At 39.2% G+C, this 15,943-nt stretch overlaps 1 protein-coding gene across 1 annotated transcript in view; it reads left to right on the top strand.

Annotated features, from left to right (window-relative positions):
- whrna (whirlin a) overlaps window positions 1–11,676 on the top strand; it is a 193,196-nt gene extending 181,520 nt beyond the window's left edge. The window contains exon 12 of the mRNA XM_074690346.1: window positions 6,626–11,676. Within this exon, the coding sequence (XP_074546447.1) occupies window positions 6,626–6,808 (183 nt within the window). The 3' untranslated portion in view covers window positions 6,809–11,676. The remainder of the gene's footprint in view (window positions 1–6,625) is intronic.
- Window positions 11,677–15,943: the final 4,267 nt, after the last annotated feature.

Here is a 15,943-nt window from a genome sequence, read left to right as displayed (position 1 = left end):
TGAGCAGTTGGCTTAACGTTGATGTGTGGGAACAACAGGCAGAATCAGCAGCAGCACTATGAAAGGAGATTTACCTAAACTAAAGAGTTGCACTTGAAAGTTGAAGGAATTTCTTCTTGGAGATCCTTAAGCAATGTCTCATTCTAGCTTATTTCAGTGACAGAGTTTGTATTTGAAGCATGTCTGCAGAAAAATACCAAAAATTCTGCCTTTAGGCTATGCAAACTGGAATCCAAATATTGACAGCCTAGATAGAAATGACAGGTTAGTCATGCCAGAAAAAAAGCTCCTGCAGTGACTGGGTGTGCATTTATCTGTCTATCATGACAATTTGCAAGTCAACAGAGCCTCACATTAGCTCAGGACTGTCTGTGGTACTAATCATTTTCTAACCACAGACACCAGGGATTTACAATTTACAGATCAGAGCAGCAGGTAGCTGCAGACTAAAACTGATACTCTTTTCAAAGCTTTCTCTCTGCCTCCCACTCAACAGAGGTGGTGATTGAAATAAGAAAAGCTCTGGTGATTGCGAAGGGAGGCCTGAAAGGATTGGAAATCAGCACATTCAAAATCAAAGAGTGCTAGGGGAGAATGGACAGAGAGTGTGAGTGACAGTTAAAAGAAAAAACTGAGCAATGTTGATAATGAGGGGAGAAAGGATTGGTACAGATGTGTAATTAGAGGTCTGGGCCTGTGGGTGGTTATGATAATTTAACATTTGGTGGCTGTTCCAGTGATAAGGACAAATTAAAAAAAAAATACATAGTTTCATTCCTAAGCTGATCATTCTGATAAGCCCCTTTAAAACACCTCAGAATGATGAGATCTTTTTATATGTCAGCTTTCACAATAAGAAAAATATCAATCAGTCTTTATTTGTATAGCAGCAAATCATAACAAATGTTATCTCAAGACCCTTCCGTTAACATTAATGGGTCTAGACATGTGAATGGTAATAAAATTTGATTTTATTAACAGAAACCCAACATCAAGACAAGATAAGAAGTCTTGTTTAATCTTAACCCACCATGAGTACAGCACTTTGCAGCATTTAGCCAGTTACAATGGTTAGGAAAAAAATGAAACCTCAACCACAACCAGATGGGGAGACTGTAAAAAGCATTTGCAGCTGGAATCTAACAGGTTCACAGCAGTATGACAAACTCAGAGACTTCCAGAGAGATGAATGGTGAGACATAAAGATCAGAAGTTAGGCTGACGAACAGAGGAGAGAGGGAAACAGGAGCCTTTTGTGTCAGTTTCCCCCAACAGTCTAAACCTATAGCAGCATAGCTAAGAGCTGGTTCAGACCTGATTCAGCTCTGACTTTAAGCTTTATCAAAGAGGAAAGTTTGAAGTCTACTCCTAAAAGTAGAGATGGGGTCTGCCTTGGACCTCAACTGGTAGATGATTCCAAAGAGGAGGAGCCTGAAAACTGAGGCTCAACCTCCCATACTACTTTTAGAGACCCTAAGTACAACGAGCAGGCCTGACGGTGAGAATACATCGACCTAGATGGATAATTCAGAACCGTGAGCTCTTTCAGATAGGATGGCCCAATGCTATTATGAGCTTTGTAAGTCAGAAGAAAAATGTTTCAGTAGGGCTTGGACAATATGCTGCTCTCGTGATTCGATTTTATTATGGTTTTTGGGGTGCTGATTCAATTAAAATTGGGATTTCAGTGACTTTTTCCCAACCAGTTTATAAAAATCTTGCTTTTTTGACAAAGAATCTCAATTTTGATATTGTCAAACAAAAAATCCCAATATATCGATTTTTGATTTTTTTTCTCCCACCCCTAGTAGCCAATTTAGAGATGCCAACAATGGAGAGATGTCCTCTTTCCTCCTGATCTTGGTCAGTTCCTCAGCTGCAGAGTCATTATAGACTTGTTTGGACAGCCTGATAAGGGAGAGTTGCAGTAGTCCAACCTGGTAGAGACATAAGCATGGAGTAGTTTCTCAACATCGTTCTGAGACAAGACGTGTCTGATTTTTCTAATAAATATATTGTTAGATAGAAAAGAAAACATATTACAGATATGAAAGTAATCGTAGTGTTAACTGAATGTATTAGCTGAGAGTGATTTTGTTGCAGTGTAGCCTCTTCTTGCTGATAAGGGCTATGAAACATATCCTGTGCGTTGACATATTTGGCTACCAGCCCTGCAGCTATGCATACATTTTATGATATTTCCATTTTATCTTGTGAGACACTAAACTTCACCACGACCAAGGAATGTATGTGACAAAAGTACACAGACCCAGAAAGTAATTCCCTCCAGTGAAATGAGTTCACCGTTAACCAAAGTCTCTAAATTGCAGAGGACCTAGAGCCTAATAAAAAAGAGAGTGCTGGGGATTTCCATTGAATATTGCAGTGAGATGAGATCGCTCCCCCTGTGGCGTTGGTTTTAAGGGGCGCAGACATGAGGTGGTTGAGTGCAGCAGCCTGAAACAAGGTTCAGTTCGTTTTATGAGCTCATTTGAACAGTTAAACTGAATTAAAACCATTCAGCCAAGCAGACTGAAATTTTAATCATGTTGCAATTATTGCCCAGTCGTGAATAATCCTTCTACATGCTTGAAATTGCACAGTTTTAATATGGATTCGGTTTGCTGGGGATCAAACCTGATCAATCGCAGATGAGACAAGGTCAGGAGTTAAATCACACCACTGTTACATCCCTGAACAATAACACTCATAGCTTTTCAGTGATTCAGAAGCATTAATAACATATCAGCCTGGAGGTCAGTTGTTTACAGACATGGAAGCTGTTTTTCTGCGTGTTCAGTTTTATGGGGAAAGTGAGCTGTGAAAACATTCTGGGGAGTGAGAAAAAAAAGCTAACTCCATATTATTAAGGCCTCAAGCAAGGCAGAGACACAAACTCACTTCTTTCCACATCCAGGTCCATGTTTCTGAGTGATGTGTTTTCTTTGGGAGAGAAAACATATGAGTGTTTTTCTGTCCAAGGAGTGGATTCTGATAGACATTACAGCAACACATCAAAACCAGAGCCCAACACAACCCAGTGTCACAGCACTCACAGAAGTGAGCCCAGTGGAGTCATGATGCGTGAGGGCACTCTCCTCAGGTCGCTTCAATCATGCCCGCCGAGGATGAAGTACAGATGAGTAAGCTGCTGCTGCTCATTATCAGCTCCCATCACCTCTCCTGAAGCGACAGCCCGTTATCACCACCATCTTCCCATCATGACAACCAACTCCTGCACTGGCTCGGGGTAATTGTTGTTGGCTCAGTAAATAAGAGAGGTGATGATGCAGTCCCTGTGAGTGAGGCGCTGCTGGGGTTATAAGCCTTGTAAGTTGCCCAGAATGAGGTCAGGGGAGTCTGGCAAAGTTAGAGGATGGAACAGGCCCAGAGGAAGCAGGAGAGTGCTTCTTTTTTGGTGATAAAACCATCAGAGGATGGGACCTGGGTCCTTTTATAGTGGCGTTACTGTGTTTGTGTGAAGAAAAAGTTTCCCATTAAAGTGGAAAAAAAAATAGTAGATGCCCTCCGTTTCTTTTAGACATACAGATGGAAATTTTTTACTTACTCCGGTAAGTGGTTTTAACTGAAAATGAATAGACATAATTTAACACTGATGTCTGTATATAAGCTTCATAAGTAGTCAAGACCATCAGCATGAGAAGTGACTTTTTCTATAGAAAGGTATTTCATATTTTTATAGCTGTCACCAGCTATAACTCTATCAAGATGATAAAATGCAGGCAAACTGAAAGAGCTTGACAAAGCTCAGGTGTTTGTCCCTTGTGTAGCATATGTGTATTTACAGTTTGGTTGCATGTTAGTATCAGAGACTGAAAAGTTGACATTAAAAGACGATATGCATGGTGCATTTACCTGCAGCGTCCGTCTCGTGTGTGCTTCAGCTCGCTCTCCCCGTACTGTGTTCAAGCTTACCGGTTAAAGCCGTACCTGTTGGCCGCGCTTAACCATGTGATGACGTAACGACGGCTTACGTCACGACGACAACGTAATGATCGAAACCACACTGAGGCTGTGATTAAAAGGAATGAAAAGGAGAAATATAACGGTTTTCCACCTGGGTTACACTTGTGTCAAATTATATTTAGGCAAAGCATCATGGGCATTTTTTTTCTGCAAGCTGCAGGGGTCTCAAAAAACATCCTGTTAAATTTAATGTCACCAGTAACTGACCCTTTTTGCCATTTGCCTCAAGAAATTAACTCTTGGAACCTGGAGAAAAACATTGAGAATAAAGATATTTTCGAAGAATGTCCAGGTCAAGACAGACACCAGCACAATTAAGGTTCAGTCAAACAAAGAGCGACCATACATACAAACATAACAACAAGAGGTGGTTGAATTTCATTAAAACAGCACAAGAGAAAAAGCACAACATCCATAGTAGCAAACTTTAGTTCTCCCCACTACAATTTTGATCTCTGGGGCTGATAGTTAAAAAAGTTCCTGGAACCAAAGGTTTTAAGTTCCCGTACTCTTCTGCCTGATGTAGTTTCAAAATAGTGCGGGACCTAAAAAGACTTAGTGATAACAATTCACCCGTGTTTTATTCCATATGCATACATTGAAGACCAACAAGTGAGAGCTTTGAAATTAGGGATAAACCTCAGTTTCCATAGCATGTAAGCTCTGAGAAGAGTCATGTTTACACAAGATTTCACTGTCATCCAGGACTGACGTAAAAGTGCAAGGCCACAGTCTCATTTTGGATTGGAAAGAAAGGCAGGCTCTCAGTCTGAAACCAAAATCCAGTTTGATGGACAGACTTATTATTATTCAGATTTTCAAAATGCAGATCAGTTTTATCAGAAATTCAACATGACTAACAGAGTTTTAAGGTGTGCCTTGTTTATTTTTTTGTTTGTTTTTTTGAGGTGGCAGCACCTGCTTCTCCGGAGCACTTTTCATCTGCACTTATTGTTGCTGGATTATAGATTTTGTTCCATGGAACTTACTTTATTTTGTTTTTTATCAATGGAATTTTGAAAAAATTGATTAAAATCATCTTGTAGCTTTAGCACAAGCTTCAGGCTTGAAAACTGTAATGTTTAGATAAAAAATGTAGCTAGTTTCTCCATCGTACAATCTCCACTACTGCAGTGGACAAAGTTAATATCTTTGTTCCTGCCTTGTCTTGACTTTGATTGGTTGGTGATAGAGAAATGGCATGAACATGGTGTTTCATAAGGTGAACCGTTTTCAGCTGTGAGCACAGCGACAGACTTCCCTCTGCTCCTTTTCATTATTTTGAGACATATTTTGTTTTTTTGTATCATACTTTTATATATATTTCTTGTATTTTTTGTGTTATCATGAATCAATTAAAAAAAACAAATAAAAAAACACACAGCAGTGGACACTGGGAGGGTTTCAGCACCAAGAAGCCAAATTACTGAGAGTGGTTAACTGTATGTTTTTGTACAGAGTGTAGGAGCTGCAGACACACACAAAAACTCCTTTTAGTGGACACAGGCCTTAAATAAAGCAAACTAAATACAGAGGGATGAGGATTTGTTGGCCTGTTTTGGAAATATAGAAGAAAGCAAAGAAAGTAGCAGATGCTGCCTTGACACTGGGTGAAAACTCCTCAAATTATATGGTCTTAATTCAAACACAAAATGATTTTAAGAGTGCAAAACCTGCAGTGCTGCTGTAGGTCGTTGACACGTTCCAAGTGAAGAAAGACCAGCCATGACTTTTATTTGTCTTCAGAGTGTTTGACCTTTAGAGAGAAGCAGATAAAGTGGACAAATACGGCCTCTTATTCTGGCTGGCATTAAGTGTTCTGATGATCTCTTTTTGGAGTGATTCTTCAGAGCACAGGGTGCTCACATCCTTACTCTGCTCTAGGGCTAAATGCCTCTTTGCAGCGGTTCAGCCTGTGTGGCAGAGACACTTGAACTGATACTATTCCAGCATTTGGGGCGTTGTGGGACAGCAGTCTGCTGCTTCTTCTGGGAGTGTTTGATTTCACTGCCAACAAGCTGAGATGTCACATGAAATGTGCTCTGTGCATGTCAAGCTGACAGTACAAACATTTTTTTCTAATCACGTGAAATGAGAGAGGATCTTACTGCCACAAGAAGGAGTAGCCAGGGGACGTGTGTTTAATTTGGTTGATCATCCGCTTCTCTCTAAAGACATGAGTCTGCATACGTTTACCCCATGAGTCTGAAATGTGCTCTGAGGATTCGGGAGTGTGTATTTTTTATGTCTCTTTAAGTGTTTTCCTGTGTTTAATCTGTCTCTGTTCCTGTATGCTAATAAAGTCACTGACCTATTTATGGGAATCTGTTTAAATTTAAGCTTGGGCACTAAGAGAAGTTTTTTCTTGAACAATTCTCAGATTTCAGACTTGTGTAAAACTCTCTGCAGGGCCTCGGGCTGCAGAAGCAAGTAAAAACATCTTGAACCTGGAATTTGGGTTATTTTTTGAAGAGCTACAATTTTTCAACCTTTAATATTTTTGTGATGATTTCTACTCTCTATCACACAAACCCTGCAAGTTTTGCCACAATCCACACACTTTTTGGAGACTTCTGACAACAAATAGTCCTGTCCTCATTTTCATTTCTCTGCATCTCTCTTTGTGTCTCCTACTCAGAGAGGTGGCTCGGCTCATAACTGCGGTCAGCTGAAGGTGGGTCAGGTGATCCTGGAGGTAAATGGGGTTTCCATGAGGGGCCGTGAGCACAGGGACGCTGCACGGATCATTGCCGAGGCCTTCAAGACCAAAGAGAGGGATTACGTGGACTTCCTGGTGACGGAGTTTAATGTGGCCCTATAGCTGAGAGGAGCAGGAGAGCAGGAGATAATGATGGCACCACGAGAAGGAAATAAGAGTGTTTGATGAGTTAAAGGCACAACTGTTTAAGACTTAAACAAACCACCATCTGATCTCTGAGCCCTTCTTCTTCTTCTTCTTCTTCATAAACCCTCCCTTGTGTTTGGATTTCCTAATTTACAAGGTATTACTCTGGACTTCGTTCAGGATTCTCCTCAACTTGTTACCTCCCCACTGTGAGACCTTATGCACTAAATGGAAAGTGGTGAAACCTTCTGTTTGTCCTCTCAGTGTTTGACATTGTGGACTAAAAACAGTTCAACCCACTGAAACTCCTCGTAGCACTCTGGCATCTCATGGTTAGTTGATTTTATTCATTTTTTCCTTCAATGTGAGAGAATCCATCTGAGACTGACACATGCTTACTTTGTAAATGTAAAAATGAACAAATGTAGATACAGATGCATATATATATACTGTACACTTAATGAACCTGTATGAATTATAAAACCCCTAACCTTTATCAACATATAGTGATATATTTCAGAGGCGATGATAACTGAGGCCACCCTGACGAGACAGGACTCTCCCATATTTTACCACCTTTTCACAAAGACGGATGAAACCACAGACTGACAAAACACACTTCACATGCTTTCATTTGATGACACTTCAACATGAGCATCCTTTCAATCTATAGCTGTTTTGTTACTTGCTATGTCCACATTTAGCCAGCTCCATGTAAAAAGGGTTTTTACATTTCAACGTGTCCATTTCTCAAACGAGACGCCTGTCCTTCACTGTTAAAAAGAAAAAAAAGTTACTGCTTCATCTCATCTAGCTCAAACTTACTTCCATCCATCCCTCCCTCTGAGTGATGTACTTTTTTGTTCCATCACAGCCAATTTTACAATCAGATTGCTACTACTGACAAAATTTGGGCTTTTTACCAACACGGCACGATCAACTGTGTTCAGCACATTTTACATTAAAACTCTGAGGTGTTTGCCTGAAATCTCACTGGGGCTGCTGTTCCATTCTTCCATAATGATAGTAAAATTCAAAACTTTACTGCGGTCAAGCCTAGCTGACGATTCTGTTCAATTTATTGGAGCTACTTCACCATTAAAGCCCTCCCTTAATCACCAGATGCAGGTGAACAGCCACAGTGAGGAGTGTTAACCTTGAACTAGTCTGCATGAACCTGTGGGGGGCATGTAAAGCTCAGTCTATAAGAATTTAACTTAAACTGTAGGGTTGCTGCTTCAGGTACCACAAAATTGGAGTTGGCACTTCCTGCCTGGGGCGCTCATTAGTGTGCATGTCCATGGACTCTCGTGAGTGTAGTTTCTCAAGATAACATGCTGCCCAGTGACTCTGTGGATGCAGGGAAGACATGGTGGACCATTTTTAAAAATGCTTTAGTTGAAATGCCAACATTTTACTGTTGATTGAGTGTTTTCCCAGGATAAATACAGTTTCCCATGAGCACTTGCACCCACTGGTGTGAGGACGTGACTCTTGTGAGGCGTGTGTTTGTTTTGAAGCAAATGAATTGAGATCAGGTCTCTTATTTTTTATGGGGTCAGCCCTATGTTTCGACATTTTGATAACATTTTCAAAATTAGGTCTTATGTGCCTATATTTCCCTTCAATTTAACATCTATCCTCCCTTAAGATTTTTTGGAAGCAGTTTATAGTAAATGAAAGATTGATTGATTGAACAAATTCATAATTCATTTTATTTCAATCAACAGCAGTAGAAATCACCACAGTTACAGTCATCACAGGAAATGATAAAAATTGGCTGATTGAAAGGGTTTTGGCTGAAGCGGTTAATTAGCCTTTAGCTCGGGCTGTATCACTCTATAACACAGGGGCTAAGCTGTTTGTGATGGTGTCCAGTGTTCAACCCAGATGCAGCAGTTGTTCTGCAGTGGTCTGTTTAAACTTGAGAGTCTATCAATAAAATGAAGAGTGAGGTTTCGTTAGCTCTGATTAGTAGATGACTGGCAGGACATAACCAGGATTCACTAACGTTACACATTATGGACATGTCTTAGAGCACCGGGCTGCCAGCTGAGCTAAATATAAACAGCTACTAAACTACATACAAACTGACAGTGTTTTCTTGTTATCACGTTAGCCTACAGATATGTTGGAGCACTGGGCTGCCAATATCGCTAACATATAGCCGGCGGCTACAAAGTCTGCTTGATGTCACGTTTCAAACTGTAGCGCTACGTAACTGTAATGATAAGTCCCTTACCTTGGTGAAATGTATCCAGTAAAAAGTTGTCTTGAAAAAAGCAAATTTGTTTAGATCCGATCTCCATTAAATTCCAAAACAAGCACACGCCTTGCTAAAAGTAATTTACGACAGTGTGCGGAGACTCAGGGCCACAAGGTGGTAAGGGAGTGCAATTAAAACAGATCCTCCTCATAGCATCTTTAGCTTGTGAATTATGACCAGGCATGTATCTGGAAGGGAGGCTTTTTCAAGATCACTTAGAAACTCCTCATAGGGACTTGAACCACAATAGTGTGTTGGTTTCTTCTGCGTTAAAGTCGAGAAAAAGATCAGATTTTAGATTGGTCAGTGTAGTGTGGAATTCCTCTTAAGATTTAATCCTGCAGCCCTCAGCCTCTCCTCACCTGCTCACCCTGCTGAATAACAATTGATGCTTTTATTTTGTAATTTCATAGTTTTTAATTATATTCATCCTGGGGGTCTTACTGCAGCCGTGCTCAGAGCAGCAATTACGCCCATGAGGGGAGTAATGAGACATTTAGAGGACGACGCAGCCAAAGATTTCAGTGACGCTCTTCCACACATGTTTGCACATTCAGCAAATACACACACGCACACTCACACATTGTATGGGGTTATGGAAAAGCAATTAGAAGATAAGCAATCAGGTAGAGTGAGAGATGGAGTGAGTGAAAGACAGAGAGGCAGAGGGAATGGGAATGAGAATGAGAGAGTGACTAAAGTAACAAATGAGCTGTGATAGTTGTTGTGGGGATGATTTGCTTCCTCTCAGAGGGAGCATGGCAAACTTCCTCCATGTGTCACTCTGGAGACTTCCATTACTCTGCAGGTGGAAACATGGACTCATCTCAGTAATTAATGGAAGTGCTCTCTGCATGCATGTGTGCTTTGTACGCATGTGTTTAATGAAAGTTGTGTCTGTTTGAAAGAGGAATGAAAGAAGGAAAAATGTGCTCAAACTGAGGAGACGGCGAATCAAGACAAATGTAAATGTCATGAAGGGAGCAGCTGTATGAGACAGGAGGAAGTGAAGCGTCAGTCTGGGCTTTCTGAAGAATGCCAACAGAGCCGCTCTGTGAGAAATCGCTGTCAAACACTGCTGAATCATTCAGCTGACAACTGAGAGGAGAAAAAAAACACACACCACAATTATTCTTTGTTTTTATAACATATCCCCCCACTGTCTATCTTCAAAATGTCAAGCTTCAATGAATAAAAACAGGAAATGTTTGCATGTGCCGGGAGAGCTTTTAAGGTCATACTCATATCCAGGATTCTTTGAACCCATGGTGCCTGACCATGCATGATCTATAGATCTATTTCAGGAAAATCCCTGTTACACTTTCCACCATCCTCTAACCGCTGAAGATAGAATAAGGAAACAGAACATCCACTGACATATTTTTCCCACGCTGTATGAAATGATTTTTCCCTCGTAAAGCAGAGATGTACGCAGCTCTGACATTGATTTTTTTTATTTATTTTTTTATAAAGTTGGGTTGTGTTTCTGCAAACAGGTTCATGCATCCATTTCCAAACCACAGCTTAGCTCTAAGAGCTGTATCGTATTTCTAAGCAGTTCCCTATTACTTGGAGGAAAGTGTGTTGTGGTTTTGCAAGACCTTGTTTTCTGAAAACGCTGCCGAAAATACTGTGAGAGAAAAAAGGTGAGGGCATTGATCTTGACTGCGTGAACTGACTGAATGCCAAGTGATTAGTCAAAGCAGCACGTTGGCATAAATAGTCAGTGGAAAGACTTCATTATATGTTAAATTTGCCTCAGGCAGCACAGGTGAACAGATTTTGCGTGCCACCCAGGCGGATCATGGATGATATCGAGACAGAAAAGAGAGGCTGGAGATAAAAGGTTCTCGCAACTGATCATTCAGGATGAACTGATTAGAAAAATGCCACACAACCTGCTTCTTGTTCTTATTTGTTTTCAACTAATTTGTAATGGCTTTTTGGAAACTTGTAGAAAATAAACAGAGACAAATTTTTGTAACTGATGCATTTGCATCATTCTTTAAATCCTTTCAGTTGCTGTAAAAAAAAAACAAAAAAACAAGATAAAAGAAGTTTAAAAACTTAGATCAGCTGTTGGAGATGGAGATGAGTCTAATGGGTTTCTGCCTTAGCTTCTCTAAGACACTTAATTCAAAGTCTAGATTTTAAAGAGTAAGTTCACAGCAGGCTGGAATCAACGCTTTGTTGCTCTTTTCATCAGCAGTTTGAGTACATTTCCCTCGGCCAAAAACCACAAGAAGTGAAAGAGTGCATTCAATGCAGTGTGGAGAAAAAGAAATATCTAGTACCTATCAATCACTCCTTTTAGTGAAGTAACATAAACAAAATGTTCAGGTGATTATACACTTATTTAAACGCACTCTTTATGTTTATTCCAATCTTTTCTGCCAAATGCTGCTAATAGTACACAATGTACCCTTAAGGTTTTGACATACTACAACTAAAATAAGTCGACCAAGAAGAGAGTGATGTGCAGCCTTAGTAATGTACTGTGGAGATTAGCTTATCTATTAATTTATTAAATCTAATACTCTGTCATTTGGAGCTTTAAAAGCAACAATTAGATTTTTTTTTTTTTTTAAAAACATCACCAGATTAAACTTCTTTTTAAAATCTGAAGGGAAAGTGGAAATCATTTTCAAACACCGTGATTTCTAAGACTTTAAAGTGCTGCAACAGATTTTTAAAAAGTAGAAATATGGGCACAGTACAGGTGATATCTGCATGCTACTGCTTGATTTAAAATTCAGGATGCATCAGGATACGAGTGTGCAAGTGTGTGTTTGGGACACAAGAGGCTTTAAAAAGACAGAGAGAAATAGAGCAGACTTTCAGGCAGATAAGAGCTGCTGTGCGTCCCTCAGTGGACTAACTCGCCGTTAAGGAACTAACCTTTAAGGACTGACAGTATCATAAATGACAGTTTTTGTTTTCTGTGTTAAACTGTAAACATGCCAACTACACCAGAGAGGCAGGAGGAGGCAGGAACGTGGAGAGAAGGAAAAAAAAACATGACGTCTCCAGCAGAAGCCAAGTTTTTATAGAAAATACAAAAACTTTCAACATTGTTTTCTGAAGCTCAACTACCAGAGCAGACGCCCCATGTACACAGGCTCCAGTCTCTGTCAACTGCGTTGGCTGTAGGTTGAACACAACACTTCAATGTATGTTCTGGTATCTCTTTCTCACAGTTCCTGCTCCCTACATCCTATACAAATATTCCCCCATAATTGTGGCAATATCTCACTTGTTTGACTAATGGATCCCCTTAAATGCCATTTCAGTCAACTCTTATATGCATTGCCTTAAACAGAGTGAGGTACTTGCAAATTTTGAAATACATTCAGCTGTTTTTTTTTTTTTTTTTTTTTGGTTTGGGCACTAAAACACAAAAAAATCTTACTCCTAAGCATGAGATAAGAGAGATCCATCCACAAAAGTCTTTTTAAAGCTCCTGTGTGGAGTTTGTTGACTTGTGTGTCTGTTGACTTTGGCGACCCCTATGGACAAAAAAATGTACACTATCTGACAAATGAAAAAGAAAAAGAAAAAAATTGGGGAAATTAAAAAAAAGCAGCCTCTTTTGCTTGCTGTCTATCGTCTTACCTGATGCCCACCCCCTTCATTGCAGTTTCAGACATTAAGGCTTACACATTTGCTATTGTCTTCTCTTAATGATGGTTGCCTTATTTGCTGACAGGATTTATTTCACTATATATATTTTTCCTCATTACTCTATCCTGTGAAAGATAAACCAAATACTGAGTTTTGGTTGAAGCGGACATGCAATAACTTCAAAAAGTCTGAATTTGTGAGGATCTTGGTTTATTTTGAAACCTACAAGAAAATATTTTAGTGTTAGCAGAAAATCACAAAAATGATATTACAGTAAATTAAAAGTCTGCATCTAAGTTTTAACTAATTACGTCATTTATTCTCTTTTTTTCTGAGAGCCACTTGGTCAATCCCTGCATCAGACTTCCTTCAATGCCAAAGTTCCCTTAAGCAAGACAGTGCTGCTGGCTGTACTCTGCTCAAGTAAAATGTAGATGAAGTCAAACATGTCTCAAAGAATAAAGCTCCACAGGACAGGAAACAGCCATCATTACATGCTCCCTACAGTTATTTATTTCGACATATATCAACCGCAGCATTACTGTCCCTACTCATCCTTTTCCATGCGCTAACTCAATACTCAGCCCGTCTTGTAGACGCATGTCGATGGCAGCTCGGTCGTCTCTTTGACCTGATACTAAAGGTCCTTCCAGAAGGGAGGGATGATGGAGGGAAGCCATGAAAGTTGCTGACAGGCTCATTAATCAAAGGCCAAGACAGAGAGGTGCTGGTCTTGTGCTCGACATGAGACGCCACCCCTCAGACATGACTTGTTGCTCATGCCCTGCCTGAACCACTGCTTCCCTCAAAGGTCAGACTCATCAAGCAGCAAACACCACCTGTTTGTGTTTGATTTGTTTCACTGAGTGTGCCTCCTGCTCTATCAGCTGCACGACTTCATCGTCTTCATGTTCATTTTCCAGTCACACAGTTTTTTCTTCAGCTCTAGTTAGTTTGTTCAGTCAGTCCGTCCGTCCGTCCATCTGTTTGCCTGCTTCCTGCACATTTTAACAAGCAGTGTTGTACAATGATATGCTATTTATACAGAAAGTGTGTTTAATTTTTCAATAAAGATAAGTGCACAAAAAACATCAAGTTGTCCTTTTTTATTTGAAATAAATCAAAATGTGAATTGTCACACGATGTTTTACTTTCTTATCTTGTCAATGGTACAAGAGGTGAAGGAGTTTATAGTAATAGCTTGAGGCTTGAAAGCTCAACTATAGATTTCCTTGATCATGTGGATAACCGTGCAGATTGACTGCAATTCTGATTCTTTATTGTTCAGTTATCTGTAAATACTCAGCTCTGGGGCAACAGCCCTCAGCCCCCTGGAAAGTAGGGAGCTGGTTTTGGGGCCAATGCCAGGAACATGAGACTTTGCCTGAGGTCCATTTATGAAAGAAGTTCTGAGATAAGAAATGGCCAAGTGGCAATGGCTCTACGATAATTTCATGTTTCTTCATTGTTTTTTTTTTTTTTTTTAATTTATTTTCAACATTTTTAACAGGCTAATCAATCCCTGTTTAATTGTATGTTTGCAAAACCAGGATGAATGATACAGGAAACATACAAAAGTTATGATAAAATCCACAAGTGACACAGTGTTTGTGGAAACTGTTGTGAATGAAAATCTGTGTACTAAGTCAAAGCACCACTATTGCACCCATGCAGGTAAAATAAATAATAGACCTTTTTCTGTTGCAGATGTAGCTAAATAAAAAAAAAAAAAGTAAGGATATAGTGCCCTCCTGTGGCCACTTTGTTCAACTGCAATCTTACAACGTTTTAGCCATAGAGCACCTGCCACCTCACACAGAACTAGTGGTGAAAAGTAGAAAGATCACTGCACTGAATGTATAGTGCATATCAGTCATTTCTTTTTCTTCAGAGGAATAAAGGAACCCCTGTTGAACCATTTTCATCCTTTTCATATTTGATGCTTCAAACTTTGTGTTTTTCTACAAATGTTATTATAATAATCTTTTATGTTCTTTCTTTCTTTCTTTCTTTCTTTCTTTCTTTCTTTCTTTCTTTCTTTCTTTTTTTCTTTCTTTCTTTCTTTCTTTCTTTCTTTCTTTCTTTCTTTCTTTCTTTTTTTTCCTGTCTTTCTTTCTTTCTTTCTTTCTTTCTTTCTTTCTTTCTTTTGATCTATTCATTCATTTATTTATTTATTTATTTATTATTTTGTAAAAAATAAAATAAGAATAGAAATTAAAAAAATCACCCGACCAAAAGTGCCTTCTACAATAATCAATAACAAATGGCCTGTCGTGTTTTGAGAGTCATACTTTCTTACATTCTAAGTTCATCAGTTACTCAACTTTTTTTATTTAAATACACACATTTTACTTTGAAGCATTTACAACTTAGTTCAAAAAACATTATTTAAAAGAATTTTTCTGTTTTTAGGGACTTTAAATGTCAGACTTTAAGATGCAGCTGTCTGTCCATGTAAAATATCTACTAGAATTACTACTGGAAGTGTCAACCTAATAAAGTGAAGCTGCAGTATCTTCTATATTTTATACTCCATTAGTGTATTTTGTATAAATGTATGTTATTATGTTTATCATTTCAATGAAAACAACAAAGAGATGAAAAAGATTATCATGGTATCAAATTCCTTCTGATGGTATGCAGGAGCTGACACAGTAGTAATTTCTCTCAGGCTAAACAGATTTATGAAGGATATATTGAGAGACACATTATTGTGAAGTGATGCATGCTGTGTGCACAGAGTTTTCAGAGGACAGCTGTGTGTGTGAGCAGCATGATCTTAATGTGGCCTGAAGTTGTTTATGGGGTCTAAATTGTTTAAATTAATTTAAACAAAGTGATTTTCCACCTGGTAGGTACTTCACAGCAGGAGAATTGGATGCTGCCTCAGGAATTGAAGCTGAGACGTTTCTTGAAATAAGGTTCTCGGAGAGCACAGAAAAAACACCTGGAGCCTTGAGTCCAGCCATCCTGCTGTGCCTCGGGACTGCAGATGTCAGCCAGAGGACACCATGCTACTTAATCAACTGCAGGTATCAGATTGAAAGCACTTAATGTTAACATGGTTTCATTTTGAAAATAATGGCTTCCTGAAAATAAGTATTTCAATGGTGTGTGGAGACAAAAACTTACATAGAAAACAACACCTGATGCCTGATGTTTTTAGTAAGAACAAGGGAAATTGGGAAGGAACAGCAATATTTACACATTATTTCTGGTAAACA

The sequence above is a fragment of the Halichoeres trimaculatus genome, unplaced genomic scaffold, assembly GCF_033239565.1.
Source record: "Halichoeres trimaculatus isolate MK-OKI-2021-1 unplaced genomic scaffold, fHalTri1.1 fHalTri1_scaffold_16, whole genome shotgun sequence".
NCBI classification, from domain to species: domain Eukaryota; kingdom Metazoa; phylum Chordata; class Actinopteri; order Labriformes; family Labridae; genus Halichoeres; species Halichoeres trimaculatus.
This window is presented reverse-complemented; position numbering and strand designations above follow the sequence as displayed.